We start from the raw sequence: 15,306 nt of genomic DNA, 5'->3' as shown, positions 1-15,306 counted from the left end.
AAGATTGCAACGAAGGATTGTTCGAATGGTGGATAAAGAACCTCGATCAACTTCCAGACAAATTCAAGCTGACCTTCAGACACAGGGTACAACGGTGTCAGCTCACACTATGCGTCCCCATCTGAATGAAAAAGGGACGCTATGGTAGGAGACCCAGGAGGGCCCCACTGACACAGAAACATACAAAACCCAGATTGGGGATTGCCAAAACTTAGCTGAGGAAGCCAAAATCCTTTGGGAGAATGTGCAGTGGACAGACAAAGCAACATTACAGCTTTTTGGTAAAGCCCATCATTCTACTGTTTTCAGAAAAATAAATGAGGCCTTTAAAAAAAAGAATACAGTCCCTGCAATCAAACATGGTGGAGGGTCACTGATGATTTGGGGTTACTTTGCTGCTTCAGGCACTTGATGTCTTCACTGTGTGCATGGCATTATGAAATCTGAAGACTACCAAAGAATTCTGGGCTGCAATGTGGGGTCCAATGTCAGAAAATTAGGTTTCTGTCAAAGGTCATGGGTCTTACTGCAGGACAATGATCCAAAGCACACATCAAAAAGCCCCCAGAAATGGTTTCAGACAAAGCGCTGGAGAGGACTGAACTGACCAGCAATGAGTCCAGATCTCAATCCCATGGAGCTCCTGTGGAGAGATCTCAAAACAGCAGTTGGGAAAAGGAACCCTTCCAATCTGAGAGACCTGGAGCAGTTGGTGAAAGAAGAGAGATCCAAAATTCCAGTAGAGAGGTGGAAGAAACTCATTGATGGTGACAGGAAGCCATTGATTTCAGTTATTTTTTCCAAGGGGTGTGCTACCAAATATTAAATTGAGGGTGCCAATAATTTTGTCCAGTCCATTTTTGGGGTTTTGTCTTGATTTGGATTTTTTTTTATCTTCACTTTTTTTGTGTCATACCAATACAAACAAAAGAAATAAACATGAGAATACCTAAATATTTGTAATTGCAACAATTTTCTGGGTGATGTGGTGCATTATCTGACAGAAATGCAGGGGGCCAATATTTTTGGCCATGACTGTACCTGGCTGAATCCGCGGTCCACTGAATACCTGTGCGTTCAATCCCTACAGATGTCTATGGAGTGGTCTCCCAATACAGCAAACACTCAGTGAGTAGGCCCCACATCAGTCTATGGGGATCAATGGCACAGGTATGGTCAGTGGAAAGAACAATTCACCCATGTAATGCTAAGATCGTGGCACACCACAACCAACATACTCAAACACAATCCAGTGTCAGACTCCGGTAAAGTAAGCAATGCACGGTAAGATGCAAGCCATCCATGAGATGGAATCATTTTGTCTGCAAGGGTTTTACTGTTTTTCACCCAAAATTCATTAGGTAAGGTGTCACTAGGGATGCCACCTCATCCCTTTAACCACCTCCCGCCTGCCATATAGTACAATGAGGGGCGCAAAGTGGTTCTCTCATTCTGGGAGGACGTCATATAATGTCCTCCCATTCTCAGTGCACATGTGTGGCTCCAGGAGCGCGCGGCACGACGAACGGGGTGTGCTGTGTCCCTCAGACACAGCTGATCACCGATCCACGGAAGAAGCCGAAGATGTCAGCTCGGTCATGTGATCAGCGGTGTCCAATCACAGCTGATCACATGTAAACAGGGAAATGCCGGTTATCGGCATTTCTCTCCTCTCGAGCTGTCACGCTGACAGAGGAGAAGAGAGGAGAGCCGGCAATCTGCATTCGTCAGAGGGGACATGTACACTGATCATCACGGCACTGATGATCAGTGTGCCCTGATGATCAGTGTAGCCCCAGCAGTGCCAGCTGTCAGTGCCCATCAGTGCCAGCTGTCAGTGCTCATCAATGCCACATATCAGTGCCCATCTGAGCTGCCTTTCAGTGTCACCCATCAGTGCCAGTCAGTGCCACCTATCAATGTCAATCAGTGCCAGTCAGTGCTGCCTATCAGTGCCATATATCAGTGCTGCCTTTCAGTGCCCATCAGTGCCACCTACCAATGCCTCCTCATCAGTGCCCATTAGTGCCACCTATCAGTGTCCATCAGTGCCACCTATCAGTGTCCATCAGTGCCCATCACTGCAGCCTCATTAGCGAACATCAGTGAAGGAGAAAAATCACTTATTTACAAAATGTTATAACAAAAACTAAGAAAAAAACTTTTTTTTTTCAAAATTTTCAGTGGTTTTTGGCTTAAGAAAAAATAAAAAACCCAGAGGTGATTAAATACCACCAAAATAAAGCTCTATTGCAGGCCATAGATGGGTCGAAAATCAAACAAATTGTCCGATTTTCGCACCGTTAATGGGTTAATTGGTCGGCTGTTTTTCTGGATTTTGTCAGATTTTTTTGATCGGTAAAGTTGGAAAAAAATCGACCGATTTTTCCGGCAATGATGGGCAAATCGGCCAATCTTTTTACCGATAAAAAATCTGCGCATGAGCCGTGACCTGCAAGAAGCAGAAGCAGAAAAAAAGAAGCAGAAGAAAAAGAAGATTAAGAAAAAAAAAAGAAGAGAAAGGAGAAGAAGAACAGAAAGTAGAGAAAGAAGGAGAAAAGAAGAGAAAGAAGAGGAAGAGAAAGAAGAAGAGGAGAAAGAAGAAGAAGAAGAGGAGAAAGAAGAAGCGGAGAAAGAAGAAGAAGAAGAGGAGAAAGAAGAAGAAGAGGAGAAAGCAGAAGAAGAGGAGAAAGCAGAAGAAGAGGAGAAAGAAGAAGAAGAGAAAGAAGAAGAAGAAGAAGGGAAAGAAGAAGCAGAGAAAGAAGAAGAAGAGAAAGAAGAAGAAGAAGAGGAGAAAGAAGAAGAGAAAGAAGAATTCCAGTCCGCTATTATATTTGACATTAAAAAGTATTGCGGTTGCAACATTGTAGCTATTTGTATCCGAAAAAACCATCTATATCCGAAATGGATACAAATGGATACATTGTTGCAACTGCAATACTTTTTAATGTAAAATATAATAGCGGAGCTCTCTGCAGGGACAGAAGTAATTAAATGCCGGCCGTAGACGGGAAGAAAATCGGCCGATTTTTCCGGCAATGATGGGCAAATCAACCAATCTTTTTACCGATAAAAAATCTGCGCATGAGCCGTGACCTGCAAGCAGAAGAAGCAGAAAAAAAGAATAAGAAAAAAAAGAAAAAAGAAGAATAAGCAAAAAAAGAAGAAAAAGAGAAAGAAGAAGGGAAAGAAGAAGAAGAGAAAGAAGAAGTAGAAGAGAAAGAAGAAGAAGAAGAAGAAGAAGAAGAAGAGAAAGAAAAAGAAGAAGAAGAGAAAGAAGAAGAAGAAGAGAAAGAAGAAGAAGAAGAAGAGAAAGAAGAAGAAGAAGAGAAAGAAGAAGAAGAAGAAGAAGAGAAAGAAGAAGAAGAGAAAGAAGAAGAAGAGAAAGAAGAAGAAGAGAAAGAAGAAGAAGAAGAGAAAGAAGAAGAAGAAGAGAAAGAAGAAGAAGAAGAGAAAGAAGAAGAGGAATTCCAGTCCGCTATTATATTTGACATTAAAAAGTATTGCGGTTGCAACATTGTATCTATTTGTATCCAAAAAAAACCATCTGTATCCAAAATGGATACAAATGGATACATTGTTGCAACTGCAATACTTTTTAATGTCAAATATAATAGCGGAGCTCTCTGCAGGGACAGAAGTAATTAAATGCCGACCGTAGACGGGACGAAAATCGGCCGATTTTTTTTTTACTGTTGGTGGTAACATCGGCCTATTGAACGACCGATTTTTCGTTATTTTGTTAAAAAACCGTCCGCTTTTCTCCCCGTCTATGGCCTGCATATCTGTCACAAAAAAGATAACAATTTCATATGGGTACAGTGTTGCATGACCGCGCAATTGTCATTCACAGTGCAACAGTGCTGAAAGCTGGAAATTGGCCCGGGCACTCAGGGGGTAGGAGTGTCCGGTAGGTCGGGGGTTAGTACCGATCACATATAATCTGTACAAGTCCTAGGGATACTTTATCCACTTCCCACCTGGCCACTGCACTTAAACAGCCAGCACGTGTCTGCGCTGTCCGGCACGTGTCCTGCTCACCTCCCGCGTTCCCCTGACTCTCCGCTCAGGCCGGTGAGCCGTCACACCTTGTCGGAGCGGATGATCACACCAAGCCGACCCCCTGTGGTAGGAGAACACGACTCCTCCTCATCCTCAGTCCGTTTACTTCTGTGAGCAACTAGTTTGGCCTGTAAGCAGTGAGAGGAAATGGAGTGACGATTCCTGCAATATCGATGAGCGTCACCTAGAGGGCGGATGATTGCACGTTATCTAGAGAGTGTAGACAGTTCCCTGTATGCAGGGCCGCGTGGCCTAATGGATAAGGCGTCTGACTTCGGATCAGAAGATTGCAGGTTCGAGTCCTGCCGCGGTCGTTTTTTTTTTTTGTTCCTTTTTTACATGGTTGGATCATGAGTATTAAAAGTGACCATTTCCGTTTTCATGTCATTGTATTTAGATATTCCTATAATGACCATCATTACATTGTAAATTGCTGACAAACTGTTCGTGTTATATAAATCTGGTATAATGATAACCATTACAAAGTTCCTGAGGTTTTTTTTTTTTTTTTAGAACGTAGGCCTCTTTCAGTATGCTGGCAGGGTTTACCCCTCTAAAAGGTCATTTGTTATTCAGAACTGCTACTTTATCCTCTCTAGCGGTCTGATTATGTCCATATTTCTGTGCTCAAAGCGGTACATTTTTTTGCATGGAAATATGTATTTTTTTTATTGTAGGCCTGTAATATTTAGGAATAACTCACTGAAATATGTCCGAACAAGAGTCTAGTATACATCCCGGGTATGATAAATTTGAAACACGAAATCATAAATTATAATTTAATAATAATAATAAAAAATAATAGTATAATAATAAATTTAATTCAATAATATAATCAAACTAAAAGCACTGAAATTTGAAATATAGCGCCAAGTTCGCACATCGCTGAGCAAAGTTGCAGAATCGTTTTCAGTGTCTGATGAGGAATTTCCCCACGAATCATTATCACTCAATTCTGCAAGTGGTTCTGATTTACTATCTCTGTTCTCTAGCCGGTCTAAAACCGCTTTTGACCTAAAGGGACGCTTTTTGGACGCCATGGACGTTTCTCAGTTTCCAGGCAGAAAGAACAGTAAAAATGCAGGCAGGGCGCCAGACAAAGCACTCGGGACAAAATGTATGTGAAATGGTTTGATACAGTAATGTTTTACTATGTGATTTTAGTGTATTTAGTGAATGTCACTTTTTGTCATTTTCAAATTTCCCGCCAGTTCCATCCCCCGTACGTCCCGACGCTCACAGGGGACGGAACCCAGATGATGCAGCAGGCGAGTCCATTTTGCTGATATTTCATTGTAGCAACTCAGAATGGTCCTCAATAGTCTGTGTGGCCTCCACGTGCTTGTATGCATGCCTGACAACGTCGGGGCATGCTCCTAATGAGATGACGGATGGTGTCCTGGAGGATTTCCTCCCAGATCTGGAGCAGGGCATTTCTGAGCTCCTGGACAGTCTGACGTGCAACCTGGCGGCGTTGGATGGAACGAAACATGATATCCCCAGGGGTGGACTGACCATTTGGAAACTCGGGCACTGCCTGAGGGCCCGGGGTCAGTAGGGCGCCCCATGAGATGCCCCTGGTACCTTTTTCATAGGCTTTTTTGAGTTTGGGCAAGGACACAGGGGCCCCATGATCCCCTATTGCCCGGGGGCCCCATGAGTTGTCAGTCCGCCCCTGGATATCCCTGAGGGGTTCTATTGGATTTAGGTCAGGCGAGCGTGGGGGCCATTCACTGGTATCAATTCCTTCATCCTCCAGGAACTGCCTGCATACTCTCGCCACATGAGGCCGGGCATTGTCGTGCACCAGGAAGAACCCAGGACACACTGCACCAGGAGGAACCCAGGACACACTGCACCAGGAGGAACCCAGGACACACTGCACCAGGAGGAACCCAGGACACATGCACCAGGAGGAACCCAGGACACACTGCACCAGGAGGAACCCAGGACACACTGCACCAGGAGGAACCCAGGACCCACTGCACCAGGAGGAACCCAGGACACACTGCACCAGGAGGATCCCAGGACCCACTGCACCAGGAGGAACCCAGGACACACTGCACCAGCGTAGGGTTTGACAATGGGCCCAAGGATTTCATCCCGATACCTAATGGCAGTCAGGGTGCCATTGTCTAGCCTGTAGAGGTCTGTGTGTCCCTCCATGGATATGCCTCCCCAGACCATCACTGACCCACCACCAAAACGGTCATGCTGAACCATGTTACAGGCAGCAGAACGTTCTCCATGGCTTCTCCAGAACCTTTCATGTCTGTCACATGTGCTCAGGGTGAACCTGCTCTCATCTGTGAAAAGCACAGGGTGCCAGTAGCGGACCTGCCAATTCTGGTGTTCAATGGCAAATTATGAAATGAAAGCAAGTCCAAATTGTGAAAATGACAAAACAGTCCCAGTGATTTATATATGTGATTGTCCACCATGTGTCTTCAATAAAACTAGTGCTCCACCATCAGATAATAGTTGGATTCTTACCAGAACATGTGGACCCTAAATGATTTAAGAGTCACAAACGCATGGATGTATAATTCCAAAAGTGTGTGCCCGCCTTATCCCTCAATTTTTGGAAAAGATGCTGTACCACAGTAATGGACAGAGAAAGATGCCTTCAGATTCTCCCCATTATTATTATCTCACGATTAATACCTCTCAGTATGGCCATGCCGAAAAAACAAAGGAGCAACCATCACATAAAACCATAAAAGCACGTTTATTGAGATAAAGGTGCCAGGTAATGGTAGGATTGTTACCAGAACATGTAATAAAACACAATGATGGGGCGCCAACCTAAGTGCAGAAAGTTTAAAAAGCGTTTATTAAAAGATATAGCCAATAGCTACTCAAAAAGTACAAGGAAATAGGACGTAGAAAAACTGTGAATACGTGTGAAAAACATGCCTTGCATTTGGAGTGCCATTATTCATATCAGCACTCCAAACACGGCCAGCGGGCACACACACAAAATCCTACAGCAAACGCACCACAAATATTCCAAAATGTGTGGTAAAAAAAACACGTGAAGGTCAACACCCAAAAGGGTGCAGAAAGTGCAGAAGGTTCTTTGATGTGCATTTGGGCTGTGCTGGGTGCAATTAAAGTGTTACTAAACCCACAACAGTACAATCAGTCTGTATATGTAGTAAAGCATGCTTGTTATTCTCATTGTGGAACCTAAAGGGTTAATCCTCCACACTGTGAAAAAAGGATGTTCCTGTCTTCTCTGATCCTCCCATTCTTCCATTGCCCCCTAAATATCTTGTGATAGAACATAAGTTTGGGGGCACTCTGCACATGCTCAGTTTGGTGTGTATTGTTAAAGTGTTTTTTTTTTTCTTGGGAGAGTGCATGTGATCAGCACAGGGCCAATCAGCACTGTCCAGACAGAGGTCAGGGTCCTGCATCCTCCTAGAGCAGAATGAAAACTCCTACAAGCTTTAACCAGTGCTCTGCTGGACACTGATAGAAGTCACAAGACTGCTCTAACTGCTGATGAGAAAAGGTATTTAGCAGTTTATATTTACTAAAATAATTGCATTTCCATGTTGTGTGTACTGTGGGAGACCAGATATAGTGAATGCAGGGTCCGGGGAGACCAGATATAGTGAATGCAGGGTCCTGGGAGACCAGATATAGTGAATGCAGGGTTCAGGGAGACCAGATATAGTGAATGCAGGGTCCTGGGAGACCTGATATAGTAAATGCAGGGTCCTGGGAGACCAGATATAGTGAATTCGGGGTCCAAAGAGACCAGATATAGTGAATGCAGGGTCCTAGGAGACCAGATATAGTGAATGCAGGGTCCGGGGAGACCAGATATAGTGAATGCAGGGTCCGGGGAGACCAGATATAGTGAATGCAGCGTCCTGGGAGACCAGATATAGTGAATGCAGGGTCCTAGGAGACCAGATATAGTGAATGCAGGGTCCGGGGAGACCACATATAGTGAATGCAGGGTCCGGGGAGACCAGATATAGTGAATGCAGGGTCCTGGGAGACCTGATATAGTAAATGCAGGGTCCTGGGAGACCAGATATAGTGAATTTGGGGTCCAGAGAGACCAGATATAGTGAATGCTCGGTCCTAGGAGACCAGATATAGTGAATGCAGGATCCTGAGAGACCAGATATAGTGAATGCAGAGTCCGGGGAGACCACATATAGTGAATGCAGGGTCCGGGGAGACCAAATATAGTGAATGCAGGGTCCGGGGAGACCAGATATAGTGAATGCAGGGTCTATGGAGACCAGATATAGTGAATGCAGGGTCCGGGGAGACTACATATAGTGAATGCAGGGTCCGGGGAGACCACATATAGTGAATGCAGGGTCCTGGGAGACCAGATATAGTGAATGCAGGGTCCGGGGAGACCAGATATAGTGAATGCGGGGTCTGGGGAGACCAGATATAGTGACTGCAGGGTCTGGGGAGACCAGATATAGTGAATGCGGGGTCCGGGGAGACCAGATATAGTAAATGCGGGGTCCAGGAAGAGCAGATATAGTGAATGCGGGGTCCGGGGAGACCAGATATAGTGAATGCGGGGTCCGGGGAGACCAGATATAGTGAATGTAGGACCCGGGGAGACCAGATATAGTGAATGCAGGGTCCTGGGAGACCAGATATAGTGAATGCAGGGTCCGGGGAGACCAGATATAGAGAATGCAGGGTCCGGGGAGACCAGATATAGTGAATGCAGGGTCCGGGGAGACCAGATATAGTGAATGCAGGACCCGGGGAGACCAGATATAGTGAATGCAGGACCCGGGGAGACCGGATATAGTGAATGCAGGGACCAGGGAGATCGGATATAGTGAATGCAGGGTCCGGGGAGACCAGATATAGTGAATGCAGGGTCCAGGGAGACCAGATATAGTGAATGCAGGGTCTGGGGAGACCAGATATAGTGAATGCAGGGTGCGGGGAGACCAGATATAGTGAATGCAGGACCCAGGGAGACCAGATATAGTGAATGCAGGGTGCGGGGATTAGGAACACTTTAAGTTCATCCCTATGTGCAGTGATTGGTGTATTTCCACACTGGACAAATGCAGGCCACTGAAGAGTCACAGAAGACAATTGGATGTCATGTCAGCAAACAGCAGAACAACACATGGTGCCGCTGTTCAGAGACATTAATGAGCCCCCCATAGGGGGGGACTTACTAAAACTGGAGAGTGCCAAATCTGGTATAATCTCTGTATAGGAACCAATCAGCTTCCAGGTTTTATTGTCGAAGCTTAATTGAAGAAGCTGACATTAGTAGCTGATTGGCTCCCATGCACCGCTGCGCCAGATTCTGAGTGCTCCAGTTTAAGGCTCCATGCATACTAACCTTTTTTCAGCTAAAAAAATGCTGGATAAAAAAACACTGGTAATAGCGTTTCTTAGTAGTGTTTTAGTAGCGTTCAGAAGTGTTTAGGAGCGTTCGCATTTTATTAGTGTTTTTACAGTACATGTGGAGAAAAAAAAGAAAAAGGTAGAAAAAAGGGGTTTAGCAGTGTTTAGGGTTTTTTCTGCTGGAAAAGCACTAAAAAAAACTCTAAAAAAACAATTTTTTTTTTGCTTCTAGATGCTAAAGCTCAAAAAATGCTAATAGCCTAAAGCAGTGTGCATGGACACAGAGGAGAACACTATTTAGCTTCTAGGAGCAGAAAAAAACGCTAATAACAGCTTCTGGGAGCTGAAAAAAATGCCAGTGTGCATGGAGTCTTAGTAAATCAACCCCATGTGATATTTCAAAAGTTAAAAAAAAGGGAAAAAAAAGTAAGCAGTGCAACGCACCAAATTGCAAACCGCTGCCCTCCCTGTCGAAGCCATCGCTGACACTGGTCTGTATAGCAAGGGCCCGTTCATATGTGCAGCTATTACTGCTGAAAAGCGTCTAGGGTGGATCACTTTTTAGAGGTGTCTGACAGAAGGTGATATTTGGCCTCCTCCTCACCTGTTTTTATCCTGAAAATACCAATCCACTAAATCGTAATCACTAGCCTTACTGTGAAAGAGACATGAGGGAGCCAGAATCACAGGGGGATGGTGGGGAGGAGGAACCAGGATGTGATGCTGTTAATGATAATAAAGGAATGGTCACTGACACCTAGACAAGGACCAAGACTAGCTGTGACTGCATGGATGGGTGATTGACAGCCGCCTGCTGTTCCCCTGTGCCAGCACTATGTGGTGCTATTCGCTGCCTCTGCACCTCTGAGCACTACAGCCGCTCAGCTTCCAGGGAGACGCTACTGTGTACAGGAGTGCACCTTCAAGTGAGCAGGGGGCCCCAGGCTCAGCACAGCACGGCTTCCTCTACCACCCATATGACAGCCCTACAAATAAATGTAATCAGGGACAGCTAGAATAATGGGATTCTGTATGTGTAGTGTAGTCAGGTGTAGTGTAGTCAGGAGTACTAAAGTCAGGTGTGTAGTCAGACATAGTCAAGTGTACTGTAGAGTAGTCAGGTTTAGTGTAGTGTAGTCAGGAGTAGTGTAGTCAGGAGTAGTGTAGTCAGGTGTAGTGTAGTCAGGTGTAGTGTAGTCAGATCTAGTGTAGTCAGGAGTAGTGTAGTCAGGTGTAGTGTAGTCAGGTGTAGTGTAGTCAGATCTAGTGTAGTCAGATCTAGTATAGTAGGTGTAGTGTAGTCAGGAGTAGTGTAGTGTAGTCAGGTGTAGTGTAGTCAGGAGTACTAAAGTCAGGTGTGTAGTCAGGTGTAGTGTAGTGTAGTCAGGTATAGTGTAGTCAGGAGTAGTGTAGTCAGGAGTAGTGTAGTCAGGTGTAGTGTAGAGTAGTCAGGTGTAGTAGGTGTAGTGGAGTCAGGTGTAGTGTAGTGGGTGTAGTGTAGTAGGTGTAGAGTGGTAGGTGTAGTGTAGTAGGTGTAGTGTAGTAGGTGTAGTGTAGTAGGTGTAGTATAGTAGGTGTGGTGTAGTAGGTGTAGTGTAGTAGGAGTAGTGTAGTAGGTGTAGTGTAGTAGGAGTAGTGTAGTATAGTAGGTGTAGTGTAGTCAGGTGTAGTGTAGTCAGGTGTAGTGTAGTCAGGTGTGGTATAGTAGGTGTGGTGTAGTAGGAGTAGTGTAGTAGGTGTAGTGTAGTATAGTAGGTGTAGTGTAGTCAGGTGTAGTATAGTAGGTGTAGTGTAGTCAGGTGTAGTGTAGTCAGGTGTAGTGTAGTCAGGTGTAGTGTAGTCAGGTGTAGTGTAGTAGGTGTAGTGTAGTCAAGTGTAGTGTAGTCAGGTGTAGTGTAGTCAGGTGTAGTGTAGTAGGTGTAGTGTAGTAGGTGTAGTATAGTAGGTGTGGTGTAGTAGGAGTAGTGTAGTAGGTGTAGTGTAGTAGGAGTAGTGTAGTAGGTGTAGTGTAGTAGGTGTAGTATAGTAGGAGTGGTGTAGTAGGTGTAGTGTAGTAGGAGTAGTGTAGTAGGTGTAGTGTAGTAGGAGTAGTGTAGTAGGTGTAGTGTAGTAGGTGTAGTGTAGTAGGTGTAGTATAGTAGGTGTGGTGTAGTAGGTGTAGTGTAGTAGGAGTAGTGTAGTAGGTGTAGTGTAGTAGGTGTGGTGTAGTATAGTAGGTGTGGTGTAGTATAGTAGGTGTAGTGTAGTCAGGTGTAGTGTAGTCAGGTGTAGTGTAGTCAGGTGTAGTGTAGTCAGGAGTAGTGTAGTCAGGAGTAGTGTAGTAGGTGTAGTATAGTAGGTGTAGTATAGTAGGTGTAGTGTAGTCAGGGGTAGTATAGTAGGAGTAGTGTAGTCAGGTGTAGTGTAGTAGGTGTAGTGTAGTCAGGTGTAGTGTAGTCAGGAGTAGTGTATTCAGGTGTAGTGTAGTCAGGAGTAGTGTAGTCAGGTGTAGTGTAGTCAGGTGTAGTCAGGTGTAGTGTAGTCAGGAGTAGTGTAGTCAGGTGTAGTGTAGTCAGGAGTAGTGTAGTCAGGAGTAGTGTAGTCAGGTGTAGTGTAGTCAGGTGTAGTGTCCATGAGCTACCAACATAAATTCCATCACCCATGTTCAGAACTAATCTCAAAATACCAAGTAGGTATATGACACCTGAGCCCTTAGGTACTCCGGAATGGCATTAGAATTGGGTATTATTTCTGACTGCTGCACATTTTTATGGACATAAAAATAAAGGAAAAAATAAGTCATATTTTTTAAAACTTTTAAAAACTCTAAGGCCTCGTGCACACAGGATGTTAAAAAAAAACCTCTCCTAGAAGCTGCCCTCGTGGCAGAGGTGTTTTTGCTGCAAAAATCGCCTGACACTTGTAAAACTATGTAACGCTTTTACAAGCGTTTAGGCACATTAAGTGTGGGCGTTAATTCATTTCATTGGCCAGAGAGATAATTTATTCTGGCCATTGAAATCAATTAACACTCAAGTGCTATACACACCTAGCATTTTGATGCGTTTAGCCGCGTCAAGCGTTTTTCTGCCAAAATGTTGCTGCTCCTGGACGCACTGACCCTTGGTTTTTTTCCTGCTGGCAAACGCTACTGCTACTAAAAGCTTCTAAAAGTCTATGTGTGCACAGCAAACTCTGTACTCCTGCGCTTCAGGATGGACTCGGCTAGGGTTATGGCAGTGTTTCTCAACTCCAGTCCTCATGGACCCCCAACAGGTCATGTTTTCAGGATTTCCATTATTTTGCACAGGTGATTTGATCAGTTTCACTGCCTTAGTAATTACCACAGCTGTTTCATCTGAGGGAAATCCTGAAAACATGACCTGTTAGGGGTCCATGAGGAGTGGAGTTGAGAAACACTGGGTTATGGTAACATCACAGATATCCTGGAAAATGCACTCCTTGCTGCCTTCAACGCACCGGGGTAGTTCAATGTCACTGGATACAAAGAAAAACAAAGAGGGGGCGCACTGGCCTAGTGCATTATCGTAAAAAATGTATTCGAAGGATAAAAAGTAAGTATTGTACTCGCAATAGGCAAACAGGTCAAAGGCACATCACGCTAAACAGCGGTGTCCAATCCACATTGCATATAAGTAAAAAAAATGGAACCCTGGACTCCCACCATGCTAACGCGTTTCGAGGTCTCAACCTTTTCCTCAGAGCCACCAACCTTGGTGCCTGTTTGCCTATTTTGAGTACAATACTTGCTTTTTATCCCTCCAATACATTTTTTTCGATAGGCCTAGGCCGGTGCGCCCTCTGTTTTTCTTTGAATCCAATAAAAGTCTATGTGTGCATGGACACAAAGGATACCCTAGAGTGCCGTTTGGAAGCAGCCCCTAAAAGTGGCTCCATAAATGCCCTGTGTACATGAGGCCTAAAGCACCAAGAGTTTGTTCACAAAGTTATTTTCTTTATACTCCATTGAACAAATATTGTCTAAATAAATGAGTCATTTGTATTCTTCCTTGAATCTTGGTGTGCTTTCTGTATTTCTTCAGATCTGTGTAGTGATCCAGTGTAAAACTTTACCTCTGTGCAGGAGCTTCCTGTAATAAAGACCAGTCACTGCTGCTCTCTCCTTGTGCAGGGAGACTGGTCTGGTCTCCGCCCTCTCCTGTAGTTTGCTGCAGGCAGCCTGTAGTGGGTGGATCCTGTGAGCCCCTCCCACAGCTCTGCTTTCTGCACTGGCTATACGTACAGCACAGTGCTCATGTCACTGGTAAATTTAAAAAGGTAAAATCTCGGTTTAAAAGGCTTTTTATGCACACAACTGGGATTGATAGGTTTTGCGGTTATTGAGGAATATATTTAATATTTATGAACATGCCTATATGATGCCTATTACAGAGGATGCCTTGCACGTTGCAGGTCTAGTAGCTTCCAGTGTGTGATCTCAGGTGGGGACTGCTGCCTCCTGTTTCTTCTGTTCTGTTGTCTTTCCAGTGTCTGGCGAAGCTGCTGGAGTTTTCTCAGGAGCTCCCAGTTGTGATGGAGAAGCTCTGATTGGGTTCTCTGTGCCTCCCAATGTTGTCTCTCGGCATGCTCGGACTCTTGCTGGGTACTTATCAGTTCTTTCTCCAGTTCCTGAAATCTGCAAGATAAAAGCAGCAAATAGCAGGTGAACTGCATAGCAGGTGTCAAGCAACTGGGCAGATAGTAAGCAGAGCGACAGCAAACAGACAATTGTCACAACGCAACGCACATCCTTGTATGCTAAGGCTGGCCATACACAATACAATCTGATTGAAACAAAAAATTAGAGAAATTGGCGCTGGAGAGAAAAGGAAGAATTAAAAGTCCAAAATTATAAGGGAGTAGTCCGTATTATACAGTTTTTTTGGTATAGTGTAATCAGCAACATCAGGAGGCAGCACCCTTAGAGTAAAGCTGGCATGGAGAAGAAAAGGAGAGAGGGGCGCCAGACTAAGTGCAGTATTAGAAGGTTGTTTAATTGAGCAAGGTAACTCACTAGATAACAGCAGAGAAAGGCATATGTCTCAGGATGGACTTTGTCCTTAAGAGGTCCCAGAGGCTGATGGAGAGGGTGGATTATCATCTAGGAGCCAAGGCTGCTGGGGGAGCCAGGTCTCCCAATTCCACGCTGTTAGCGTCCAGCGGCTGTGATGGAAACCAAGCTGGAACACTGATGGCTGCCGGGCGGACGTGACGTCACCACGTGAGCGTAATATGGTGACGTCACGTCCGCCCGGCAGCCAGGAAGACCCCTCCCCCCAACAGGGCTGCTGTTAGAAACCACGGGGGCCACGTACGACCAACCAGACAAGTCCTCCCACCCAAAAAAAACAAAGTTTGCTCTACTTCAGCTAAGAATGAACACAGTGAGTGATCGGTACCAAATCACTCACAGCATTCATTCAGGAAGGAAGGGCCTGGTAAATGTGACATATTTACTGGACCTTTCCCCCACACTCCATTCTGTGCTGATAAGTGCCAGTGGGAAGGAAAGGAGGGATGCCGACAGCATTTTGGGGGTGGGGTGAGGGCACACAGGGGGGTAATGTGTGCAGCAAGGGGGGGAGGGCCAATTACTGGAGCTGATCCCCTGTATGGCTCTCTTTGCAGAAGCTGAAAGCCAGCTGGAGAGAGAGGAGAAAATGCCAGCTTTCAGCTGCTGCAGAGGGAGCCATACAGGGGATCGGTTCCAATAATTGTCCCCCCCCCCACCCCAACAATCACCCTCCCTGCCCACATCTGATTTAGTTGCCTGGGCCCCCCTATTGGCCTAGGCCCTGTACAGGACAACTGGTGGTACCCCTTAGCCCTGCTCCCCACACTCACTGTACAGTTTGCCTATTAACCCTAAAATGGCCAGAATTTACTAAC

At 45.2% G+C, this 15,306-nt stretch overlaps 2 protein-coding genes and 1 non-coding gene across 8 annotated transcripts in view; 1 reads left to right on the top strand and 2 right to left on the bottom strand.

The window, feature by feature from the left end:
* The window catches only part of POLG (DNA polymerase gamma, catalytic subunit), a 73,113-nt gene extending 68,940 nt beyond the window's left edge, over positions 1 to 4,173 (bottom strand). The window contains exon 1 of one of the 3 annotated variants that reach the window (XM_089684296.1): positions 4,042 to 4,173. The gene's annotated coding sequence lies outside the window, so the exon portion shown is untranslated. Of the gene's footprint in view, positions 1 to 3,980 lie in introns of all 3 variants that reach the window. The other 2 variants (XM_089684295.1, XM_089684297.1) reach the window with 2 other exon arrangements.
* A 130-nt stretch (positions 4,174 to 4,303) lies between these two features.
* On the top strand, positions 4,304 to 4,376 carry TRNAR-UCG (transfer RNA arginine (anticodon UCG)). The gene has a single exon. It is a non-coding gene; the product is annotated as a tRNA-Arg (tRNA).
* Positions 4,377 to 13,754: 9,378 nt separating this feature from the next.
* The window catches only part of LOC149456917 (uncharacterized), a 101,375-nt gene continuing 99,823 nt past the window's right edge, over positions 13,755 to 15,306 (bottom strand). For all 4 annotated transcript variants that reach the window (XM_089684288.1, XM_089684290.1, XM_089684291.1 and 1 more), the window contains exon 4: positions 13,755 to 14,053. In XM_089684288.1, the coding sequence (XP_089540414.1) occupies positions 13,804 to 14,053 (250 nt within the window). In that variant the 3' untranslated portion in view covers positions 13,755 to 13,803. The remainder of the gene's footprint in view (positions 14,054 to 15,306) is intronic.

Source organism: Staurois parvus, unplaced genomic scaffold, assembly GCF_062004578.1.
Source record: "Staurois parvus isolate SC_StPar_1 unplaced genomic scaffold, SC_StPar_1.0 ptg000342l, whole genome shotgun sequence".
In the NCBI taxonomy this organism is placed as follows: domain Eukaryota; kingdom Metazoa; phylum Chordata; class Amphibia; order Anura; family Ranidae; genus Staurois; species Staurois parvus.
The sequence above is the reverse complement of the archived record's forward strand: the minus strand, read 5'-3'. Positions and strand labels throughout refer to the sequence as shown.